Below are 25,114 nucleotides of genomic sequence, written 5' to 3'. Positions count from 1 at the left end.
TTTTGAAAGCATCATGTTTTACTTGAAAACAAAGCAAAAAAAAAAAAACAAACCTGCCTGTTAAAGAGAAAAAATTGCTTTAAACATTTCTTTTTATTTTGTCAGAGTTCTGGCTTCACCTAAAAGAAAACCAGGCTTGTGCAGGCAGCTCTGTGAGTGTGGGTGTAGGGTAATTTTGTTGGAACTGCTTCTTGAAACGGTAGAATTTTTGTTGCTGTTTAAATACCTTTCCACCAGAAAAAAAGAATCGCTGGGCTAGTTCAGGGCACTGTATGCTGTGCAATAGCTTAAAAACTCAGCAGTTACTGGTTAAAAATGCCCACTTTGAACAATACCACTTCATCCGTGCAGTCCAGTCGCTTAACTGTGCGTGTAGCTTCGTCGTTAAGTAACTTCATTTCCTGATTGTCTTTTATTTTCAAAATGCTTTTCCTTATGTCTGTGCTAAATATATCCTTTTCCACTCTGGTTTACTACTCTTTGACTTTCTCTTCCTTATTTCAGCTTTTTTAGTAGAGTGCAGATGGGGCGGGGGGGGGTGCTGTGTTTCCCTCCCAATAAAATGGGATCATTAAAAGTGAGTAAGTTGGGTTCCTCAAAATTTCTCATCGTTTCTAGATTATTCACCAGGAGTTTCTGTTGAAATATTGAGGATATAGGAATAGCTTTCTAGGATAGCCTTCTTAGAACTGCGTCAGATTTTAAATAGAACTGAGATCATTTTTTTTTTTTGGTGGTTTGTTGACATAGTCTTTGTTAAACTTGCATTGATGCAAATTACGCCGTTCTTTTTGGTTGTCTTTTTTTTTTTTTTTTTCTTCATGTAATAGTTCAGCACAATCTCTGCTTTCATGAGGCTATTAGCGAGAGTCCTTAATTACCAGCCCTACTTCAGGTCCAACAATATCAGCAATCTGCTCGATCACGGTGCACGTCATCTCCACCGGCTGCCTCTGACCCTTGGGCGTGCTCTGAGGTAGTCAGATGACATCATTTTTAAATACTTTGTTGACAGTCTATGAAAGGCTGGAAATACTAATTGTCAGGAAATGGTAATGTAGCAAGCGATAACTTGAAAGAAGGAAAAAGCTTAATCAAGATTTTAGGCCATTGTGAGAACAGCGTTATGACTCTGCCCAAGAAGTCACTTGGGGCGAAAAAAATAATGATAATAAAAAAAAACAAACCAAAAAAAACCCCCAAAACCAACAAAAACCCAACTTAGTACTGAAACATTTGGAACCTTCCCAAGTCGCCTGTTGGCATGATAGTTACGTGAGAGGTTCAGATTCTGTAATGAAAGGGGATTGTTTAAAATAGGTGAGGCCGAATTGCCCCCGCATGGGGGGAGAGGGAGGAGTGGTGCCTCTCTGCAGAGGTGACCTGGAGGTGTCGCTCTGGAGCCCCCCCCATGGTCTCTGCCCCGGGGACAGGATGCCTCCGCCATCCCAGAAGAAACGTGTTTTACAAACACTAACAGAATGCCCCGGTATCGCAAAGCCAGGTGCTTGCTTGTGACAAGTCCCCTCACGCGCGCTAATTTTCACCAGTTTTTAGGCATCCTGAATTACAGAATAGACTTAATGACCTTAAAATTCTTGGATGTGTGGTTTCGGATGCCTTCTGGCGTCTTTATTTTTAGGTTTAACTAATAAGCAAAGATGCTGCTGCTTTGAAGCTGCCCACCCAGAACACACAAAGCGTCACGTTTATATTATTCAGTTTGAGATCGGGTGCTCTAGGTTTTTATTTCAGTATCGCACCATCTCTGAGCTGGTTAAGCTACGGGAAAGAAGTGTTCGCGCTGCTCTTTTTCATCTGATAGCTGGGCTCATGTGACAAACATCCGTAGTGGGAAAGTATAATAATTTGGCCCTGTCTTGAAAATACTACATCATCTGGCAAAATATGAAGTGAAGAACTTACAATTCTTGCAAGAGAGATAAACCTTGTGCTTACCCGTGCTGGGTAGTAAGGCTTTTTATTCGTTGGAGGGGGAATTCTTAAAAATGTTTCTGAAGTTTGCCTTTAGCCTATGGAGAAATTATTTAAAAGATCACGAAGGCTTTAAACAATGGGGGGGAAAAAAAAAAGATTTTTGGGGGGAATGGAAATAAAATGTTAGAATAATACTGTTCCTAATAATCTTCTATTACGTCAGGATACATAAGTTTGAAAACTAGCGAGCAATCTGCATTCGAGTTTGGCACGAGAAGGAAGGACAAATTAAAGAGTAAAACGTGTTGCCGGGCGTGCAATAAAATCCAAAAAAAGCTCTTTGAAGCTCTACAGGCGTTCTGCTGCCTTGTGAATTTAGGCAGACAGGGAGCTAGGGATGAAGTGTGCATTTAAAATCTCAAATGTTTATGCTTCCCTGGCTTTATCCGAATTAAAACATTTAGATATTCTTGTTTACAGCCTTTAGTTCCCAGAGGTGGCTGGCGCAGCGCTGACATTGTTCGACCTAGTCCCCGCTTGCCGTCTTCAGCTCTGCAGAGCTGCTCTTTGTTATTCTCTCCTAACATCAGTTTGCTGCAGAATCGGTATTTTTCAGGGTCATTTTGAATGTTTTTCCCAGCCTTGCAATGAGATGTTCTGTCTTGGCATTTTTAGTTTGTTACACTATTGAGTCTAGGTTCTTTGGCGCTTTGTCTTCAGTGTCTGATCTTTGTTCCTTGGTTCTTTGCCCGGATCTTCCCAGTGATCTTAAAAACTCAATTCAGGGCCTTCTGTTTATTTTCTAGAAGATGAAAAAGCCCCTGGTTTATTTGAAGAAGTGATCTTTGGAGCTAGACTGCCACGTGTCTGTTGAGGAACTGTTACAGTAACTTCACGTCCATCTATTGTAGTGTGGGCACGTCTTGGGGGAACCGGTTTGTTTCATTTTTTCATTTCATAGGTCTTAGGGAGCCGCCACATTGTGCGCCACGTCTCTGCATCATCCTAGCAACATAAACTGTTTGGGCAATGCTGATGTGACTCAATTTGCCAGGAAGCATCAGGCAAAAAAACTGTCAGGTTAGGGGAAGTGTGGCTCAAGCGATTGCCGAAAATATCCTAGTTCAGAGGCTGTACGAAACCCCCTCACTGCAGAGCTGCAGAATTCATGCTCTTTCCATTTGTGTTTTTTTTTTTTTTTCCTTAGGATGTCCACCGTAGGGTTTACATGAGTAAATAAATACAAACCCAAGGAGAAAATAGAATTGGACTTTGAACTGGCTGATTCCCTCCTTGCTTTGAAATGTGTTTGCTTTCCTACAGCTCTGCCTGTGGTACCAACCAGGCTACTGGTGGCGTGCAGTGGTTAAATGGGGGGGCTGCAGCACCAAAGGCCTTTCCCCACTTTTGAGTTCCCAATGCCGTGAGCTTTTTCCCCCTCACGGTGCCTGTCTTGTTCCATTGAAGCTAAAAATACTTTTCTATTATTAGTTGATAAATGATCCGCCGTTCCAGTTTGCGTTTTGTACAGTCCTTGCCGTAGGAAGAGGCACTCCAGTGTGCAATGGAACTTTATGTGGAAAAAAAATACAGTATTATTCATGTAATACTTAAGCAGGGATGTTATCACCTTGCTTTGCAAATAACTTCCCTAGCCGGTAAAGAAAGCTATATTTATTTTTCCTCAAAAGGGCAGCGTGGGGGGTACAGGAGGGCTTTGGTCAGCCTGCACCCAAGCTCAGCAGGCAGCTCTCTGCGCAGCCCCGCTCTCGTCTGCTCGTTTTACTGGGTGCCTTTCCAGTTCTGCCAGAGTTTAAAAAAAGAAAGATGGTGACTGAGGGAATTTATGGATCTTTTTATTACTCGCACGTTGTATCTTGAGGCAATTCATAACTGCAAGTTAATCATTAAAGTGCAGGAATGAATGTCTTCTAGACTGCCGGACCTGCTGCCAGTTTCCAGGTGGTGCTGTGCGTTACCTTTGCTCAGTGTCTTTCTTGACAAAACCATTGTGGCTTTGTTTTCTAATTGCATTATTTCACTTTTTTTTCTTTACCGTGTTACATTTTAAGGGCTGTTTAGGACTTTTAGGAATGTTGGTAGCAGTCCACTTGTCTCACATTTGGAAACCTTAGCTCCTCCCTATTTATTCCTCCTTTTACTCCCTTGTTGTCCAAGTCCGTAGCTGCCCAGTCACTTTGACTCAGCACGGGTTTGTTTAGCTGCCGAAAGAGGGCTTGCAGCCTTTCCACTGCCCTCCTCTGAGCTGGCGTGGCTCAGGAGGCCACACAACATGGATAAGGAAAGCTGATATCCTAGAGACTGAGACAGGAACCATTCTTTGTCTTTTTCACAGAATCCCAGCATGGTGGGAGAAGGGACCTCTGGGGATCACCCAGTCCCACCCCCTGCCAGAGCAGGGTCACCCAGAGCAGGTTGGATGGAATCACGTCCAGGTGGGTTTGGAATGTCTCCAGAGACGGAGACTCCCCCACCTCTCTGGGCAGCCTGTGCCAGGGCTCTGCCACCCTCAGGGTAAAGAAGTTCCTCCTCATGTTGAGATGGAATTTCCGTGTTCCAGTTTGTGCCCGTTGCCCCTTGTCCTGTCCCCGGGCACCACTGAGAAGAGCCTGGCCCCATCCTCTTGCCCCCGGCCCGTTGGCTATTGCTGAGATCCCCTCTCAGCCTGTGCTTCTCCAGTGAACAGCCCCAGGGCCTTCAGCCTTTCCCCAGCACAGCGATGCTCCATCCCCTCAGCATCTCCGTAGCCTCCCCTGGACTCTCTCCAGCAGTTCCCCGTCCTTCTGGAACTGGGGAGCCCAAACTGGATCCAGGGCTCTAACTTTCGGTTGGGTCATTTTAGCTAAGCCAATTTTGGGGTCCAGTTGATGGCACGTGACTGTAGTGAGAAGGAGAAGGTGGGACTAAGCAGGGAGAAAGCGGTTGGTCATTAGAGTTGCTGGGATGACGGCTCCTTTTAGCAGCAGCGTAGTTTTAGTCCAGTTCATGCTGTAACTGCACAGTCACTTTAAAGTCAAGTTAAATGACCAGAGGAACAGTGTGCCTCTTCTCCCTTTCACCCAGCTTCTGTTTCCAGATGTTGTTCCCTTTTGTGGTCTCGCTTCGGGAGCTGCCTGTCTGGATCCCTGTATTTTTAGATTTCTGAGTAGTGGCCATTTGACATCCTGCAAAAGAAAAATTGGCTGGATAATTCCAGCATCAGGCATGTACTTTACTGGTGTCGAGCGTATTTAAGTCATCTAATGGTAGTTTTGATGAGCAAAGGATGCTCCTAGTCCCTTTTCATCCTTGATATTAAGAACTTATGCTTTATTTAGGTGTTTAGTTTCTCCTCGTTTGGTCTTACGTCTTTGTCTTCTGTCTTAAAGGAGCCCTTTGGGGTTAAAAAAATAAATCTTCTCTTTACGTAGAATTGAAGTTAAGACTCATATTTGTTCTGCAGTATGAGATGCTCACAGTAAGTGAGGGAGGAGTTTTTAAGCAAATATACTTGCAGTTCATTGCTGGACCCTTTCCAGCTGCCTGATGCCATTTTTATTTGCGTTGGGGAGGGCAGAGCTTCGAGGCGATGGCGCAAAGGTTGTGCCATGGCTGTGTAGAGAAGATAATGCCGTCTCCCTAACCTGAACCCAGGCACTGCTTCCATGGATTTAGTTGGGCTCCCAGTTCTGTGTAAGAGTTTGCCTCTCAGAATTCCTTGTCTTTTATGATCTGAAAATTCTTCTGAAGTATGTGCCCATACTTTATTTTGCATGAAGATTACTGCTGCCGAAAGAAACCTGTTTTACTGTCCAAGGAAAGCTATAAACTTGAGTTACCTCCGTTAGTTATTTAGTAGGTAATAGTTATTAATCATTACCTACACTGGTCGCTGTTTCTGTGAGCTTTCTCAGTTGCTTTATATTCTTTGAGTTCGTTGTCAGAAGTAGCGAAATAGGCTAAACCATATTCCTGTTTAACCTGAGTGTGCTCGCGGAGCTGCTCCAGCCCTTCCTCAGGTGGACACACGGGAAAACACATTTCCACGCTGACTCCAAAAGCCGGGGAAAGCAATTTGCATTTAATCAGGTGTTTTGTATATCTCTTTTTCTTGCATGGCTGAGTATTTTTACTTTTTCTTGCAAGGCAGCTCAATGGCTTAATTTGTTTGTATGAGGACTGAAAATATGGATTATTTTTTTTTTTTTAGAATGTTCTTTCCTCTTTGTGGAAATTAATTTTTTTCCCCAAGCCAGCTGTGATTGCCTTACAGGGTTGTCATTGAACAAATCGGAATACAGGAGGACCCCTGAGGCTATTTCCTGTGTGTCTCGTGTCTCCAGGCTTGGTATAGTGAAAAGACAATTTACAAAGCAGAGATACCTAAAGGAAATGATCGTATTGGAATCTTCTCTAGATTTCCTCTGACAGCTTTGGCTAAACTTTCCCATTAAATGCTAAGAGTCTGGCTCGTTCCTGGGTATTGCTGCTCTTCCATCTTCTTCATCCTTTACGTTCCCCTCTGCTGCCTCGTGGCTGATTTACTTTAAGGCTTTGGGAGGGAGCAGCAGTAGATAGTGAGGGCTTGGGTGCCCCGTGTCCTGTTTGCCGGCTGCCGGCACTGCCGCCACGTGCCGATCCTGCTGTTTGTTCCGTAGGTGTGTGTCCTGCTCTCAGGGAGTTGTTCAGACATTCCCTTGGCCAACGGCAGGGTGAAGTTGCGCAGTGGAAGACGGATGCAGGGTCTCTACAGCCTGCCGAAAGAGATTGTATGGATTTAGAGAACCCGCAGTAAGAGAAGAGCTTGCATTGAATGCCACATACCGTCACCCTTCTGCTTTCTTATGCTCTGGGGGACGTTCTCCGTGGAATTAGATGCAGCCTCACAATTATCCCTTGTGCTTATTGATCTGCTGCTGAAACAAAGCCATGTTTTGGCCAGACTGGAGATTCTCACATGAGAGGATCCACTCCAAAACCAGTACAGAGGCTGGAGGGAAAACGAGGTAGCACACTGATCTGATATTAAACTTAATTATTTTAATTATTGTAGCTCATTGATGGCAGGCAGGCAAAACCCACCCCTGACCCATTATTCCCTGATGCCTATGCAGTTGGTAATATCAACGGTGTTTCTGTAACAGCAAAGCGTGGATTTGCAAGAAGCAATTTTGACTCTTTTAGGTAGAACTGTAGTATTAGAGAGAAGGAATATGCCATAAATATTATAAACCGACTCAAAGGATTATTTTTGATCCAGTACGAGATGGTATTTGATGGCTTCATATCATGCACCAGCAAGTCCATCCTCTTTATATTTTACTTGTATTTTCCTTGACTTCTGTTTCCGGATTTGATTTGTATAGCTGCTTTTCCCTCTTGCTAGCTCCAAGGCTTTTGCGTGCCCTTTCAAACAAAGCCTTAAACTTGGTCTTTTCCAGAAGCTTTTCCCTCTTACCCTGCTACAAAACAGACTGGCTCTGCTACAACCAGAAGCGGTTGCTGCTCTTGCTGCGCGCTGGAGACTGAGTTGGGTAATCTTTGGCACCGCGGCTGACTGTACCATTTGCATAAACTCTTCAGGGATTCGTGTTTCTTTTTGAAGCTTGATGCTATTCAGAGAGAATACTCATATTAAAAAAAAAAAAAAAAAAAGTAGGGGTTATAATAGGGATTAAAAATATCTTTCCTGAATTTTATCATCTGAAATAAATTTTTATTATTTTTTTTTTTGGTGGGCAAGGTTAAAACTGAATATTTCTGCAACTGGCAGAGGTCGGTTAAAAGAAGAGTTCCAACCGTTCCTTTTGACAAAGTGGATTTTTATTGCACTGTGAAATGAAACAAAAAGTATAGCACAGCATGGCTCTTAGTTTTCTCAATAAAACTAAAATATATTTTCGCTTTCTAAATTATTTATAAATTGAGCTGCTTCTATTTTCCTCGATATTTTGGAGTTTTTATACTGTGCATGATAGAGGAGAGCTGCTGAGCTTGCGAATAACGGACTTGAAATTGCTTTGAATAATTTTGCTTTTTTTTGGCTTTTTGTACCTAATCAGAATTGATGTGACTGAAGTACAAATCTTCATAATAATCATGCATTTACTGGCAGTCATTGGAGGACCACCTTTTTGGCAATCTCTGGTAATTTTGAGCATGTTCTTATTTTATCCTTTTTTTTTTTAATCATCTTGTAGACACCTGGAAGAACTACCTGCGTGTAGCAGCACAGTTTAATTTGCAAGGGGAAAGTCCGCATTTCCTCACCAGTGGAAATACATATTCTTGCATATAGGTCACCTGGCAATAACTGTGCGTTCCGGTTTTACCGGAGTTATTAAAACAAAGCTATTATTTTTGTATCTTGTGTTTGCAGGTAGAAAGCTACCAAACGCTGCACAAAGTTAATGTACCTTACGTGAAGCCCAGCTTCCTTTGAGAGGGAGCTGCCCCAAACTTGAATGAATTCCATGCCAGGAGCTCTAGAGCAGCAGCGGAGGAATGCTAAGTGCTAGATGGGATTGAGGATATGGGGGAAACTTTTGGAGAGCAGTTGGTGACCAGCAGTAGATAATTTGCCCTGAATGTGGCTCTTATCTTTTTTGGGGGGGGGGGGGGAGAGGGTGGAAATTGTCACTTTTTTTTTTTTTTATAAATTAAGATCATCCTAATTAAGCAAGCTGACTGCCATTGGCTGGCTGCATATAGATCCTGCAGATGTTACCTAGGCTCAGCTGGCAGTTTATGGCAGCTGTCATAAATTGACTTTATATTTGCATTACCGAAGCCACATTGGGCTATCAAAATAGCTTTGTCCAGAGGAAAGCGTATACATGTGTACAGAAATAAAAACAAATTGCCAGAAATAACATCTGAAGCATCGATATCCTGGAGGGTTTTTCCTTCCCGAGTATTGATCTTGTTTGTGGACTTGATAAACCCAATTCTTAAGGTGGATAAAGAAATCTTGATTTGCAATAAAACCAAGAGATGGTCAAAAATTACTGAAACAACTTGATGATTTTCTAATCTGCTTCATATAATTAGAGAAATGAACTCTCTAACACTGCGGAGAATATCTAGAAAAAGGAGCTAACCTTGGCTACCCCAATTCTGCTACACCTGCTTTCAGGCTTTAAAACCCCAGCATCCCCCCCCCCCCCCCCCCCCCCCAATTAATGATGTAAACTGCAAAGTAAATACCATGGAAAGAGAATGAGTGGGGACAGAACTAATTCTAAAAAAAAAAAAAAAAATGAGGTTACAAGTCAGTGTACTGGTGCCAAACTTTTCCAGAGAGATGAGCGTGGCACCATCCCTGTGCAGCTGCTGTTCGGCGTTACAAACAGGGATTTCCCGGTTCGTGTTCTCAGTTTCCTTTTTCTCTTTTTGAAAAAGGGGGAGAAAATGCTGCCACAGCAACCTCCGGCACAATTCAGTGCGAGGTCATGCTTATGCGAGCTTAGAAATTGTTCCCTTGTGGTATTAAATAACTCAAATAACCCTTTTAAATAACCTATTAAATAACCCTTTTCAGCGAAACCTTGAAATCTGTTAAAAGCCCCGTGTTGCAGCAGCGTTTGGCTAAGTCAGCTCCCAAAAGATTAAACTATTTTGAAGTCCGGTGTTGGACTAATGGTGGCATTTCTCCGGAGAACAAAACTCCATCAGGTTTCCCGTGACAATTAAGGATTTTCCTTTTTCTCATTCAACTTGTGAGATTTTGTGTTTGTTTCGAGGTAAATGTTATTTACTACTTGCAGAGCAAAACATATCGCACAACCCCTCCTTTCCACCCCTCAGTCCTTCAGTTGTTTTATGTGACAGCAACATTGGTGGTTTGGTTTTTTTGGTTTGTTTCTATTGGGGGGGGGGGGGGAAATAATGGAATAAAATGTGGTTGTACACTCAAACGTTCCACTTTCTGATGCTAACGTGCAAAAAGCGAAACAATCTGAATGGGCTAAATGCAGAATTGTGTATTTTGTCAATTGTTGCTTTCATTAGCTTTCTTTTTTTTCCGGGAAACGGTGTGTGCCTGTAGTGGCTTCCTTCTTTCTGGCAGCGTAGATTCTCTTTAAAGCGTGTTAAAATGCTGTTCCGCGAGGCTCCTGGAGCGCGGTAATTTCTGGTGGATGGTGAGTACGACTGCAGCTGCGATCTGCGTTTGGAAAATGTGAGTAAAATGAGCAAGCATAGGTACAGCTTGTTTGATGCGGTGATTACGCAGAGGGGTTTGGTTTTTTTTTTTTCAGTTTGAAGTGAGAAAAGCGCTGTGATTGCTTGAGTTTTATTCCGCACCGTAATCTTTAAGAGCATAAACACTTCATGAATGTAGAGCAAGCTGGGTTTTGGCCTGCTGTGAGTTGTTGTTCTTCTTGCAGATGTGGATGAAGTGTCCGTGCCTACAGCAGGGCTCCAGCACTGGGAGAAGGGCTGGGACTTGCCCAGCTGACGGTGGTCTGTGGGACTAGGAGCCGGCCAGGAGGAGTTGCCGGGAGTGCCCGTGGCAACCTATGGATGCGTAGTCTCTTCTAAGCTCTTCACTGCTGCTTCCCTGAGCCCTTAGCTCTGCTCTTCTCCTGACTGCTTCCTAATTGTTTATTTAGAAAAAAAAAAAAAATCCCAATTCATGGGCTCATGGAACGGTTCAGGTTGTAAGGGACCTTAAAGATCATCCGGTTCCAACCCCCTGCCCTGGGCAGGGACACCTCCCACCACCCCAGGTTGCTCCAAGCCCCGTCCAACCTGGCCTTGAACCCCTCCAGGGATGGGGCAGCCACAGCTTCTCTGGGCAACCTGGGCTGGGGGCTCACTGCCCTCACAGCAAAGAATTTCTTCCTGATATCCAGTCTAAATCGCCCCTCTTTCAGTTTAAAACCATTCCCCTTCGTCCCATGGCTCCCCTCACTGCTCCAGAGTCCCTCCCCAGCTTTCCTGGAGCCCCTTTAGGGACTGGAAGGGGCTGGAAGGTCTCCCCAGAGCCTCCTCTTCTCCAGGCTGAACCCCCCCAGCTCTCTCAGCCTGTCCTCCCAGCAGAGGGGCTCCAGCCCTCGGATCATCTTCGTGGCCCTCATGCTGCACAAAACTGATGGCATCTAGTCTGGAGGCCTGATATGAATTTTCTAGCAAATAATTCCAGGCTTGCTTTAACCCAGGCTCTGGCAAGAACTCGTTAATCCATTCTTTGCCTTCTGCCGCTTGCTTTTATTAATGTGCATGTTTTTTTCCAGACAAAATTTGGAATGCTCCCTTTACCAGGATGTACCTGTATTGAGAAGCTTTCTGTGCAGTTTAGCCTTTTTCTGGTAATCGACCTCAAAGGCTTTAATAAAAAACATAATTTACCTGCAGCAGATCTGGCTTGTGAAACATCTCTGCGTTACTGACGTAGTCTTGTGAAGTTCTGCGCGCATCTGACTTCTGGTGAAAGCTGGGCAATTCCCGGCAGGGTCAGAGTAATTGCATGGACCGTAGTGATAGATGGAATACCGGATGAAGAAGTCTTGTAGCTTGCCTTGTAGTGTCCTCTTATTAAAAAGTCTGGGGCCGCAATGCCATTTTGTAGGAAGATTTCTGAGCACAGCTCCCTCTCTCCCTCTACTCAGTTTTTTTTTTTCTTTTATTCCCCCCCTCTCCGTGCTATTTGCTGGCCTTTGCTGCTTCCAGCTTTTGGCCTCGCTGCTTCCATTTCGTATGCGAAGCAATTTAGCCGGTGCTGCCTTTTTATGCCTCTCCTTTGACTTTCCTCTGTCAAATTTCTGTATGTAGCGTTGTTTCCCATTAAGAATTTCTGCCTGTTAAGTGCAGTCTAATACCTACCACTGGTGCAGCTCTCAGTGGAAGCAAAAAGGAGAGTGTTGTTAAGGATGTTACAACAGCGTGGTCTCATCCTTTTGCCTTTCCATCTTTCTCAGATGTGTTAGGAGCAGTTGGGAGTTCCTGGGTGTGGTTTTCTTTTTTTTTTCCTGCAACCTCCCCTTGGTTTTGGGAAATGTCAGGCTTAATGTCTTTTGACTCCCGTATGAAGCTCGACGTTATTTTCTTTTTCCTGTAGAAGAGCAAATTCACCCCATTCTTTAAATACCAAGGTATCATTTTCGAAGCAGAGGGCAGCACAGGTACCTTCCTTTATAAGACTGAGGAGGGACCTTCAGAAGTCCTGTATGAGGACGTAAGCCCTGTATATAGGACACAAGTCCTAATGACATTAGTGAATGATCACAGTTAGCACTCCACTCTGTGGCAACGTGTGCCTTTTGTTTACTTGTCGTTATTCTTTCTTCACTATCAGAAAATGTTTTGGGTTTTTTTTTGACTTTACAGTGCAGCCTGAGCAAGGGAGAAATATGTCGGAGTGTCATGAAACCGTGCCGGCCGGCCGGCAGCTGCAGGGCAGCGAGCTGGAGAGGTGATCTGGGCGCTCCTCAGGCCGCCCAAGAGCAAGGCTTGAAGAGTTAAAGCTGGCTCTGCCTCTTAATTGTGCCCTCAAAAGATCGAGAGATGAAGTTGTTGAACTCGATAGAAAGCTAATGATCTTTACCTGCTGAAAGCTATGCTGAGAGTGTAATTGAAGAAAAATAGAAACAACTTGACCTCATTTGGGTTTCTCTATGCAGCTGGACTCCTTGCTGGTGGGGAGCCAAGTGTGTTTATTCAGCCAAGTGCTGTGACTTCAGTTCCTGCGTTAAGAGCCCGTGAAGATTTTTAGTAGTTGTATGGATAAGGTCTTGGAAGTTTTGGGTAGTTCTCTCTTAAACGCTTGCTACCATAACGTATTTCCTGTGGCTTATTTTGAACTTTCTTCTTCATTTCTAGTTTCTTCTGTTCTGCTTGAAACCCTGCTGTTACAGAATGAAGCCCTTCTTTCAAAGCTGCCTGTACTTTTTCACTTCTTTAGCAACCCCATCGCTTGCTCTCCTGGGCTCGGTGGCTCGGAGATGACTTGTCTGATCTCTGTTTGCTTCCCTTGGCTTGCCCATAAGGTGGTGCCCACTTTCTTCAGGGGCTTTGTTTAATCCTCTTCAATGGCTCTTGCGTTGCCCAGTTTGATCTTGGGCTGCAGCTGTGAGTTTTACGGCCAGCTTCAGAGGCTTCTCTTCCGCGTGATAGCTGGGTGGTTCAGCTAGCAAGCTCTTGGTTTCTGTCCACGTTCTGCTTTTCACTGCGCTTTTCATGTAACTGAAGATAAGCCTAACTTCATCGGAAGCTTGATGGAAGGATTATTGGGAAAAATACATATTTCTCTATGCCTTGTAGAAATTTAAATCTCTGTACAGCAGAGAAAGAAAAGCAAATGTGGCGTTGGAAAGTGGAGTGTTTGAGTGCACCAGAAGTATTTAAGCCCAATTTCGGTTTGCCTATGCGTGTTTTAACTTCTTGTCTCTCTTCCATGAAGATTCCAATACTGAATATTCAGGTGAAAATATTCCCGGCGCTCTGTACTGTCGCAGGAACCATTTTCTCCTGTACAAACTACTTTGGTGTAATCTTCACAGGGGGAGTTGGCAAAAACGGATCCACTATAGCAGTAAGTACCTTGTTCTGCTGGTTACTCTTCAGCACTCTGTGGCTTTTCAGCCACGCGTTCAGTTTTTGTTTCACGTAATACCTCCTACGTGTGAAATGTTTTCCTTTCGGTTCCTTGCTGGCTGGGGCAAAACAAGTCAATATTGTGTGCGGAAGAATATTAGCTTTATGAGTCAAGAGTTTTAAAATTTTTGAGTGATTAAAAATGCTCGTGGTACTTTGATATTTGCTTTTGAATTAATCGTGTAAAACAGGTTATGCAGATACACGCCCCGCCAAGGAGTTCATAGAAAAGGCCAGTGCAAAAATTCATTCCGATGGAAGTTCAAGAAGATTGGTTATGGCTTTAATCCTTCTGAGAGACCTGAACTGTTCTTACCCCCACCTCTACTTTTCCACTGGTAGTATCTGCACAAGAACCTTCTGTTTCAGAGGAGCTGATGATTGATTCTGGAGCCCCGGGAGTTTTCCAAAAACCAGTTCTCTACTGGCCTAATAATTATTTGCTACTTAAAATGTTGGTTTAGTTGCTTTCTAGCTGGCACAGAAAAAGTGATAGGTAAAGCTTGTCACCCCTGCCTGTGTGACAGGCATCAAACCGTGCGCTTCTTGCTGCCTAAAGCCTTATTTTCTCCCCCAGCACAAGACAGGTTCAACCACATTCTCAGCTCGTGCTCGCTCGAGTTTCACCGCACTTTGTTCCTGTTAGTACCGGTGTTCAGAAAGATGTGTTTTTAATGTGATTTTAGTTAGAAACCATGCGTTGCATACCGGGCGAGTGTTTGGCTGCTTGAGGTTTCTTTGCAACGTGCACGTGTCGTTAACCTGATGCTTTAACCTTATCTCGCTGTAGGGAACGAGCGTCCTTTCACCTTTTCTTCATATTGGGTCAGTGATCGCGTTAGCTGCAATGATCTACAAGAAATCTGCCGTGCAGCTCTTTGAGAGGCACCCCTGCTTATACATACTTACTTTTGGTTTTGTATCGGCGAAGATAACAAATAAACTAGTGGTAAGTGTCCCAGAACCTTTAAGTTTCTCATTATTGTAGTAAAATTTTTTTTGTAGATGTTCAAGTTTTTCTGGTGAGTCCATGGACTGTCTTGCCACCTGTTTGTGTACTGAAGTGATAGTTGTGCTTTACTCTCAGTAGCTTGGAGGTGCAGGGGAGCCTTGCTGCTGCGAAAAGAGGAGAGGTGAACCTCAAGCTAATGCCGTGGCTACTCAGTCAGTGCCAGTAGAGCTGACAGTTGCCCGGGTTCCGTTTCTTCTCCTTCCCCGGCCGGTTATTCACACTTTCACAAGTGTGTTTGCACACGTGTGATGAGCTGGGCTGGAACAGAGGCGGCAGAAAATCCCCCCAGGATGCAGAGGGGAGGGAAGTTTGGGAAAGGAGAGAAGGTGACAGAGCTGCTGAGGTTTGGAACGGCTGCTCAGGGTTTAACTTAAACAATTGGAGAGAAATAGTGGTTAAAATTAAACAGGTTTGTACCGGGGAACAGATGGCAACACTGTGGGGAGAGGAGCCCCTGTTGGACAGAGTGAATGAGGGATTAAAGAACCGCTGCCCCACGCCGTCTCGGTTCTGCAGGCCTATGTTGCGTTGCCACCTGAACTGGATCGGCGTTGGACGTAAACTTCTCTTCCATTGCGAGTTATTTCTTACCAAGACCAGGTCACTCCGCGGCGAAAGCGGGGATGTGGTGTAGGACAACCTCTGTGCACAGCGGGGCGGGGGGGTGGGAAGGTCACACTTGGACACAGAAAGACTTGATCACCAAATTGGTAACCCGAGGGAGGCGGTGATCGTTATGGGATGGAAGCTGGTAAGTGGAGTGAGATGAACACTGATGTCTCTCTGATTTTTTTGGAGTTGTAGCAGCTGTGAGTTTTTGTTTCCAGGCTCAACTAAACTTTAAAATTTACCAGTCGACTTCCATTTTACTGTGTTGTTTGTGGCAGGAGGAAAAAGTTTGTGGGTTGGCAAATGCGTTAGGTGTTTTTCCTGTAGCTGTGTTCTTTGCTCTAAGGAAAGAGACTTCTCTGCAAACCTTGCACCTGCTGTAGCTCTAGACTTTCATGGCTGAAACAGTATTGCTGCTGCCACTTAATATATTAGGCCACTGATACGCGCTGATTTTACGGTAATGTGGCTTGAACTGTAACTTTTTTGGCTTTGTCTATTCTGAAATCACTCTGCCTTGGCTGGGTGTATGTTTATTTCTTAAACTTCCTTTTTTATTTTTTTTTTTTAACGTAGGTTGCACACATGACCAAAAGCGAAATGCACCTGCACGACACAGCGTTCATAGGCCCAGCGCTATTGTTTCTGGACCAGTATTTTAACAGCTTTATTGATGAGTACATTGTACTCTGGATCGCCCTGGTAAGTGTGGGCTCGCTCTGCCTGTCGGTAATCGTCGCAGGCATTGGCGTGCTCTTCCACAAATGCTGGTTTGTGCGGGTTGAGCCCAGCTGACTCACCCAGAGGGTGATGGATGGGACTGGGAACCTACTTTGCTGACTGGAATTTTAAATAGAGGTTATGCAAACAGAGGTAAACACGGTTTGCTCGGCGCAGAGTTTGAACAGCTTTAAAGCAATGTAGCGAATGTTCAAAGCTTAGAGTAGAATATTTTGAAGGTTTGGGTTGAAGCCTTGTTAGCAAGGGAATATATTATGCGCAGTGCAAGTGGAGTATGGCTGTGCTTGAAGCTCTTGAAAGCACGTACGGCTGTCATTACTAGCAGCGCCTATTAGGAAAAAATATCTTAAGCTAAGCTCATCTGTGCTCATCAAGCACTCGAGTGTTATCTACCAAAACGCAGTGTTAACCTTTTAGTAAAATGGATATTTTTCTGTGTGGTTATCACCGTTCAGAGTTAATGGGGCATTTCACAGTGTCTGTATCGTTCCTGTAACTGTTTTCCTTTCTGTGAGTCTAGAATTAAGAGCCTGTATTCTTACAAAGCTGGAAGAAAGGCCAGCGTGTCTAGAAACTGCCTTTCTTCTCGGAGTGATTATTCCTGCAGAGTTCGAGATTTAATTCTTGAAAAGAAGATGCCAGTGCTCTTATTCTGAAGGACACAGGTGGTGTTACAGTCTTGTGTTATATTCTGTGAAAACATAGATCTAAACGTGTGTCTCTTTTTTTTTTTTTTTTTTTTCCCCCCCCCTTGGCAGATCTTTTCTCTCTTTGATTTGCTTCGATACTGTGTCAGTGTGTGCAACCAGATCGCTGCCCATCTGCACATCCACGTATTCCGAATCAAGTCCTCCTCCTCCTCCACGCATTCTAATCACCATTAGTAAAACGGGGAGTCACCGTAAGGAGAAATGAGAAAGAGTTGGTTTTTCTACACGAACAGATGTGAAGATATGTAGGAGACTAAGGCAAAAAGCAGATAAGAACAACGTAATTTATAATAATCAATGTTGTATAACTCTTATTCTTTGTTATCAGTAACACTCCTTAACTAGTCTCCTGCCTGAGAGAGTGAGTTCCAAGTACACCCTAGTCAACTCTACATGTAGTCATCTCTGTCGGTTCAAAGCCCGGGAAAGCATGCAGGGAGTAATGCTCTGTCTTTGTAATTACCTTGATTACAAAATAATCTATATATGGTGAATGGATCCCCAACAACTGAAGTTTCTAATGTAGTATAATTACAGCTGCAATACGACTTGCTTTTAATTTTAATATTTCATCATCTCTTAGTGAAATACTTGTTTAGTGTCCACTTGAAATTTATTTACTAAAGACCTGAGCTGGTAAAAACAGAGATATCGCACTAGCTTGTGTAGCTGAAGCAGCTGTCAAGGTTTGAGTCCAGACCGATGTGGTTCTTTTGCTTATGCATTGCTGATAAAGCGGTTTCTTGCTAAAGACTAACGCGTTGAACAGGGTTCTGCAAGCGGAAGGGATGGCCGGCATGCAAAATAGTGTGGTATCTTTGTCAATTAATTTTATTTTTTTAAATAAACATTATCTAAAAAGACAACTTATTTCTCAGTTTTCTTCAGTGGAAAGACTATGAAGAGAAAATTTTACTGTTTACTTTTTTATGTATGAAACTTAAGCAAAATTTTCTTTCTGCTCTTAATAAAGAAGAATTCTGAGAGCAACAGTTGTTTTCAGATGTGTGTGTTGCTCTGTCCTGCTTAGCCCTGGGAAGTACAATGCTGCCTGCTATTTAGAAAGCAGTTTTCTAATGCCTTTGTGTGTGTAGTGGTGTAATTCCAGGATCTCTCTGCTAGATCGTGCAGTAAGTTGGGGGTGTGCTGGTGTTTTAATACCATTTTAAATGTGGTGAACTGCACCGGGGAGGCTGAGTTAGATTTAACGGAGGGTTTAATCGCAGGGTAGTGAAGTGCTGCAATGTGTGCCGCTCACCCTGGCACTGAGGGAACTTCAGGCCCTGAAGAAAGTGCCCAGGCTTGCTGTGCGGAGCAAAGGGAGCTTCTGCAGAGCGGGATCTGCCCTGGCCATCGAGGAGCCACTTGGGAGACAGTCGGTGGGGAACGGTAGGAACATGGTGGCTGAAATCCTTCCCCTCTGACCATGGACCATCTCACTCAAGACGGTAGGAAAATGCCTCTGTACTGAGCCATAGCAGTACCTGTAGATGGCTGCATGTGTCCCTTCTTTGAAGGAATTAAGCAGAGCTAACTTTAAAAACATCAAAACAGAAAAAAACCCTGACAACAATAAATCAAAACCCCCCTTGGTCACGGGAAGCGGTGAGATGTATTTCCTGTGATACCCTAGCGATTAGAAAACATGCTCAGGAAGTGGAGAGAAAATTCAGTTCCTTCAGTGACTGGAGAGGTTTTAAACCCCTTCTGGGGTACAGACCTGCCTGGGACAGTGCCGGTGTCAGGCTGTCGGGGACAGGGAGGTCCATCTCCCCAAGACGTGGGGCTGCCTGGGCCGGAGAGAACAGAGGAGGAGTGTGGCTCCGGTCTAGTTGTTGAAGAGTTTTGTCTCTGTGAGGATGTTTGCGATGTCGCAGGAAGTGGAACTGAGATGTTGCCTGCTCCAGCTGAGTGTTTGGTGTGTGGACGTGCTCTATCTTGTGTTTTCTCGGTTTGGAAGGATTTTGGTTCCTTCACGTGGGGCGATGCTGTTTCAACAAGTTGAACTGGAGGTACCGCGTGAGGACTGGGGCGCTGGGGAAAGGAGGAACTTCTTCAGGATGAGGAGGAAAGTTCTGTAGGCTTTGCCCTTCAACTCCCAGGCATTTGCATGCTTATGAGCAGCTATTTTATGGGAAGTGCAGCTGAGGGACCTGGCCCTGCGGGGTTGTGTTGGGGGATCCCGAAGGGTCCCTGCCAGGCTGAAGCTGGAGGCAGAGTTTGGCTCCTGCATCCTGACCATGTACCTGGGGCACAGCTTTTGGTGTCCTGGAAACGTGCTGGTCCAAGTGCCTTGGTACTGGGAGCATCTCCAGTGTGTAAGGTGGCAGCTATGTCTAGTATCACAGTTTTAGATACAACTGGAATTTAGATGGTTGGGTGAAGGTTTGATCTGGGTAGTCCAGCCTCTGCTGCTGCCCTTCAAGCGGTGAGCAAGGCAAAAGACTGGAAGGATTTTAAAGTGCTGAGGGCCTGTCGCCTTTCTGACAAACCATGTGTTTATCAGCATGACGTGGGTGCCAAACTCAGTCACTTGGAAGGTCCCTCCCTGGAGTGCAGGTGGTTTTCTAGAGATGCAAACAGGGAGAATCACGCTTTCCCTCTCCAGGGTTTAAGATCATAGAATCATAGGGTGGGAAGGGACCTCTGGGGATCACCCAGTCCCACCCCCTGCCAGAGCAGGGTCACCCAGAGCAGGTGGCACAGGAACGTGTCCAGGGGGGGTTTGGGATGTCTCCAGAGACGGAGACTCCCCCACCTCTCTGGGCAGCCTGTGCCAGGGCTCTGCCACCCTCACAGCAAAGAAGTTCCTCCTCATGTTGAGATGGAACTTCCCGTGTTCCAGTTTGTGCCCATTACCCCTTGTCCTGTCACTGGGCACCACTGGGAAGAGCCTGGCCCCATCCTCCTGACACCCCCCCTTTCAGTATTTCCATAGAATCAGAGAATTGTTAGGGTTGGAAGAGACCTTAAAGGTCGTCTAGTTGCAGCCCCCCTGCCCTGGGCAGGGACACCTCCCACTAGATCAGGTTGCTCAGAGCCCCGTCCAGCCTGGCCTTAAAAACTGCCAGGGACGGGGCTTCCACCACCCCTCTGGGCAACCTGTTCCAGTGTCTCACCACCCTCATGGTGAAGGACTTCTTCCTAACGTCCCGTCTGAATCGTCCCATCTCTAGTTTTAATCCATTCCCTCTAGTCCTACCATTACCCGACATCCTAAAAAGTCCCTCCCCAGCTTGCTTGTAGCCCCCTTAAGATGCTGGTAGGCCACTATAAGGTCTCCTCGGAGCTTTCTTTTCTCCAGACTGAACAACCCCAACTCTCTCAGCCTGTCCTCATAGGAGAGGTGTTCCAGCCCTCTGATCATCCTCGTGGCCCTTCTCTGGACACGTTCCAGCACGTCCATATCTCTCTTGTGGTAGGGGCTCCAGAATTGGAGGCAGTACTCCAGGTGGGGTCTCATGAGAGTGGAGTAGAGGGGGAGAATCACCTCCCTCGACCTGCTGGCCACGCTTCTCCTGATGCAGCCCAGGATACGATTGGCTTTCTGGATGGCTAGTGCACACTGACGGCTCATGTTGAGCCTCTCGTCCACCAGCCCCCCCCAAGTCCTTTTCTTCAGGGCTGCTCTCAAGCCAGTCACTGCCCAGCCTGTATCGGTGCTTGGGATTGCCCCGACCCAGATGGAGGACCTTGCACTTGGTCTTGTTGAACTTCATGAGGTTGGCATGGGCCCACCTCTCCAGCCTGTCAAGGTCCCTCTGGATGGCATCCCTTCCCTCCAGCGTGTCAGCCGCCCCACACAGCTTGGTGTCGTCAGCAAACTTGCTGAGGGTGCGCTCTACGCCACTGTCCATGTTGCTGACAAAGATGTTAAACAAGACCAGTCCCAGTACTGATCCTTGAGGAACTCTACTTGTCACTGGCCTCTGCTTGGACATGGACCCATTGACAGCCACTCTTTGGGTGTGACCATCAAGCCAGTTTTTTATCCACTGAATTGTCAGTCTATCAAAGCCGTAGTTTATCAGCTTGGAGACCAGGATGTCATGCGGGACAGTGTCAAAGGCTTTGCTCAGGTCCAGGTAAATGACGTCAGTTGCTCTCCCCTTGTCTATTGATGTTGTGACCTTCTCATAGAAGGCCACCAGGTTTGTCAGGCATGATTTGCCCTTGGTGAAGCCGTGTTGATTGTATCCAGTCACCTCTTTGTTATTCTTCTGCCTCAGCAGCGCCTCCAGGAGGGTCTGCTCCATAACCTTACCAGGCACGGAGGTGAGACTGACAGGCCTAGAGTTCCCTGGTTCATCCTTTCCCTTTTTGAAAATGGGGATTGTGTTTCTCCTTTTCCAGTCAGTGGGGACTTCACCAGACTGCCATGACTTTTGAAATATAATAGAGAGCGGTTTAGCAACCTCATCCGCCAGTTCCCTCAGTACCCGGGTGGGTCCCATCAGGTCCCATGGACTTGTGCACTTTCAGGTTCATCAGATGGTCACGAACCTGATCTTCACTTACAATGGGCAGTTCTTTCCAACCCGTGCTATTGTCTTCTGTGACCCCGGGAGTGTGGCTGGAGCCCTTGCCAGTGAAGACTGAGGAAAAGAAGTCGTTGAGAACCTCGGCCTTCTCCATATCACTTGTCGCCAGTTCTCCCGTTTCCTTTCTGAGGGAGCCCCCACCCTCCCTAGTCGTCTTCTTACCATTAATGTACCTATAGAAATTTTTGCTGTTTCTCTTGATCTCCTTGGCTAGATTTAACTCTAACTGAGCTTTAGCTTTTCTCACCAGGTCTCTGCTCTTCAGACAGCTTCCTTATATGCCCCCCATTCCAGCTGTCCTTTCTTCCACTCCTCCTAAAGTTTCTTTTTGTGTGACAGTGTGTCCAGGAGCTCCTTGTTCATCCAGGCAGGTCTCCTAGCATTCTTTCCTGCCTTCCTCTTTGTCGGTATACTTTGCTCGTGGACACGGAGAAGGTGATCCTTGAATACTGACCAGCTGTCCTGGGCCCCCCTTGCCTCTAGAGCTTTGTCCCACGGCACTTTGGCCAGCAGATCCCTGAAGCGATCAAAGTCTGCGTGCCTGAAGTCCAGGGTCGTAAGCTTGGAATCCATACTCCTAGTTGCCCTGAGGATCTTAAAATTCTATCGCTTCGTGGTCACTGCAGCCAAGGTTATCCCTGAGCCTCGCGTTGGTCACCAGCCCTTCCCTGTTGGTGAGAACAAGGTCCAGCATAGCACCTTTTCTTGTTGGTTCCTCTACCATTTGGAGGAGGAAGTTGTCATCTGTGCATTCCAGGAACATCCTGGGTTGCTGGTGCTATTTATAAGCATTGATAAGGTCGTCTTTTTTCCAGACTGAAGAGACCCAAATCCCTCAGCCTTTCTTCATCAGAGAGATGTTCCAGTCCCCTCAGCATCTTGGTAGCCCTTTGCTGTCCCCTCTCCAGCAGTTCCCTGGCCTTCTGCAACCGGGGAGCCCAGAACTGGCCCCAGTGCTCCAGCTGTGGCCTCCCCAGGGCAGAGCCGAGGGGGAGGATGAACCTCCCTCCACCTGCTGGCCACACTCTTCTTGATGCCCCCCAGGTTGCCATTGGCCTTCTTGGCCACCAGAGCACATTGCTGGCTCATGGGCACCCTGTTGTCCCCCCGGACTCCCAGGTCTCTCTCCACCGAGCTGCTCTCCAGCAGGTCTCCCACAACCTGTCCTGGTGCAGGGGGTTATTCCTCCCCAGGTGCAGTACCCTACACTTGCCCTTGTTGAATTTCATAAGGTTCCTCTTTGCCCAACTCTCCAGCCTGGCCAGGTCTCTCTGGATGGCGGCACAGCTTTCCGATGCATCAGCCACCCCCCCCAGCTTTGTGTCATCAGTGAACTTGCGGAGGGTGCCCTCTGTCCCCTCATCCAGGTCATTGATGAATGTATTGAAGAGGACTGGACCCAGTACTGGCCCCTGGGGAACACCACTCCTCACTGACCTCCAACTAGACTCTGTGCCCCTAATCACTACGCTCTGAGCTCTGTCTTTCAACCAGGTACCTATCCGCCTTACTGTCCAAGATTAAGCTGCTCCAAAGAATTTGTCACTGGTGCTTGAGACTGGTGAAGAACTGAAGTCTTTCGTTTCTGAAGGACTTTCGTTTACTAAACGTGTCTAAGCTAAAGCCTGCTGATGCTCAGGAAATGCAATAGAGCACCTTTTCCTGAGCTTTTCACTACCTGGAAGTTTGAATGCCCTCTGTGTTCAGCCAGCCAGGAAAAAATTCCCATTTCTATCCTGATAAAGTTTCGGTGTTAGCAGGGAATAGTTACTGCTGGTAATCCAAGGCATATAACGTGTTGCTATGGATATAGGTGTTGTATAAATGCCTGTAATAAATAATGGAATAAATGAACTTCACCCCTGGCACGTGCACGTTACAGTGCTGTCTCGTTTGTGATCACGGGTTCCTTAGCTTGTAGAGCTAAGGCTGCTCGAGGAGCTGAGAAGTGGAGCAGGAGTTTTACTGGCTCCGCGTGATCTCGTGACGTGCTTTTTCACTTTCTGTGGCGTTCACGAGACGCTTGGAAGGAAGAGCTTCTGCAGCAGCAGCCTGTTGAGCTTCCTGGAACACCTGTGTCTGAATGTATTCCCTTCAAAACAAATACAACCGGTCCCCTGTTAAGTAAGTTTTCCCGTATAACCGAAAAATTCCACTTGGTGTTGGAGTGTTGCCTCTTCTAAGAACTGGTGAAGGAGTTCCCTTGCTCTAGCAAGGAGATTAACACAGGAAAAAGACAGGTCAAGGTACCCCGGGGCCTGTTGATCTTCTGTTTATCAGCCGAGTGTCAGTTTTGTTTCACACTAGTATTTTTCTGTTATTTGCTCCCTACCCTGCGTGCACGAGGTACGTCCAGTGCTGCTCTGCCCCATCCTCGAGCTTGGAATGGAGTTGCAGAGAACTTTCATCGTTTCCAGAGAGGAAGAGGTGAAGGCTGCAGCAATTTTCAGAGGTTATAGCCAGGTGGGAAGTGATCTGAGGTAGGAGCTGTGTCTATTATCGTACCGGAGCAATCAGAAAGCACTCAGCAATGACGGCTGCGTTGACTCTGGTAGGTTAAATATGCCCAGGACTGTTTGCTGGCACCGAGGCCAGCTGGCAGAGGGTGACACATGCCATAACGTGAAATTTATCTTCCGAGCAGGGCAGCCGCGTAGCAGGAGTTGAACCGCAAATCAGGAGCGATTCCTGAGCTGACTCCCAAACCATGCCCGGGAGTTGTTTGCACGAGCGTGAGTTGGCTAATGCTCTGCTGGGAACTATGTTAACAATTTAGCAGAATAAACGAGCACTTTCCAGTTCAGGGAAAACATTTCTTGGCACCGTTTTATTGACTGCTGGAGACTGTAGATCAAGAGTTAGATGAATCTTGAGCAGGAAGAAGGATTTAAAAATACGCTGGGAGTTTTGCTGATGCGCTGCAATGTGACCTGAGCCCAGCTGGATGCGTCCGCGCTCCTGGCGACCCCCGGCGTCTCCGGCAGCACACACAGTGCCCCCACCTACGAGCAGGTGGTTTGAGAGAGGCAGGCCGAGTTCAAAGGGATAAAAAGGGTATTTCATTCAGCATCTGCCCCTTCAGCACAGTGTCTTCTTTCTTCAACCGTCTTGATCGATCGTAGGGATGCACATAACGTTGTGCAATAGGCAGCCTGGCCGCTCTCCGGGCGTTAAAGGGAGAGTGTTAAAGCTCTTGCCAGATTGCGCCAGTCAGGTGAGTGGGCAAACGTGATAACATCAAGCTGTTTTTCAATGCCCAGGCCAGCCCAGCTCAAGAAACCCATAAAACTTGCTGATCAGGAACGACATGGGTCACGCAGGCTTAGGAAACAAGAACAGAGCTGTCGGGAAGAGTTAAGAGCATACTGGAAGAGAAAAGGTGTGAGAGGGGCGTGGGGGGAGATTTGGGGCAGATCATTCCCCTGGGCTTGTTTTCTTCCTTTCCGGTGTCTTCAGCCACCACCTGTAGCTCTGAGGCTGCTGCTGGATGGTGGGGAGAGAAGTTCGTGCCAGAAAAGTGCCTGGTTGTCCCCGTTCCTGCTATCCCCTTTTGTCCTCCCGCAGCCAACTGAGGAGCTGAGCTGAGAGCTGATGTGCTTCCCAAAGGATGCTTTTCCGGGCTGGTCGCTGGGAGTGGATCTAGGTCTTTTTTTCCATAACAATGCTAGAAGGAAAAGTGCTTTAAGTAACTAAAGATCATATTTCAACCTATTCTTCCTTCAGCAGTTCACACGAGGTAGCACCAACCCTTCCAACTGGCTGTAGTTAACCCCTGCTGACATCTGTAGCACTGGCTACATTCGAACAATTGAATTATTTTTTTTAAATGTAAGGATCAGTTTTTGTGTATCTCTTTTCTTTTCAGCAGCTAAGGAATAACCTTCTATTACGTTTTTCTCTGGCAGGAATTAAGCAACCACACGATCCAGTCCCATATGTGATGTCTAATTCTTCTTCTTCTAAAGAGT

At 46.1% G+C, this 25,114-nt stretch overlaps 1 protein-coding gene across 4 annotated transcripts in view; it reads left to right on the top strand.

Moving 5' to 3' along the window:
- CEPT1 (choline/ethanolamine phosphotransferase 1) overlaps positions 1–17,471 on the top strand; it is a 33,473-nt gene extending 16,002 nt beyond the window's left edge. For 3 of the 4 annotated variants that reach the window (XM_054181480.1, XM_054181481.1, XM_054181482.1), the window contains exons 6-9: positions 13,340–13,471; positions 14,324–14,482; positions 15,731–15,856; positions 16,654–17,471. In XM_054181480.1, the coding sequence (XP_054037455.1) occupies positions 13,340–13,471; positions 14,324–14,482; positions 15,731–15,856; positions 16,654–16,779 (543 nt within the window). In that variant the 3' untranslated portion in view covers positions 16,780–17,471. Of the gene's footprint in view, positions 1–8,000; positions 8,086–13,339; positions 13,472–14,323; positions 14,483–15,730; positions 15,857–16,653 lie in introns of all 4 variants that reach the window. The other variant, XM_054181479.1, reaches the window with a different exon arrangement.
- Positions 17,472–25,114: the final 7,643 nt, after the last annotated feature.

Source organism: Rissa tridactyla, chromosome 21, assembly GCF_028500815.1.
Source record: "Rissa tridactyla isolate bRisTri1 chromosome 21, bRisTri1.patW.cur.20221130, whole genome shotgun sequence".
Classification (NCBI taxonomy): Eukaryota; Metazoa; Chordata; class Aves; order Charadriiformes; family Laridae; genus Rissa; species Rissa tridactyla.
The sequence above is the reverse complement of the archived record's forward strand: the minus strand, read 5'-3'. Positions and strand labels throughout refer to the sequence as shown.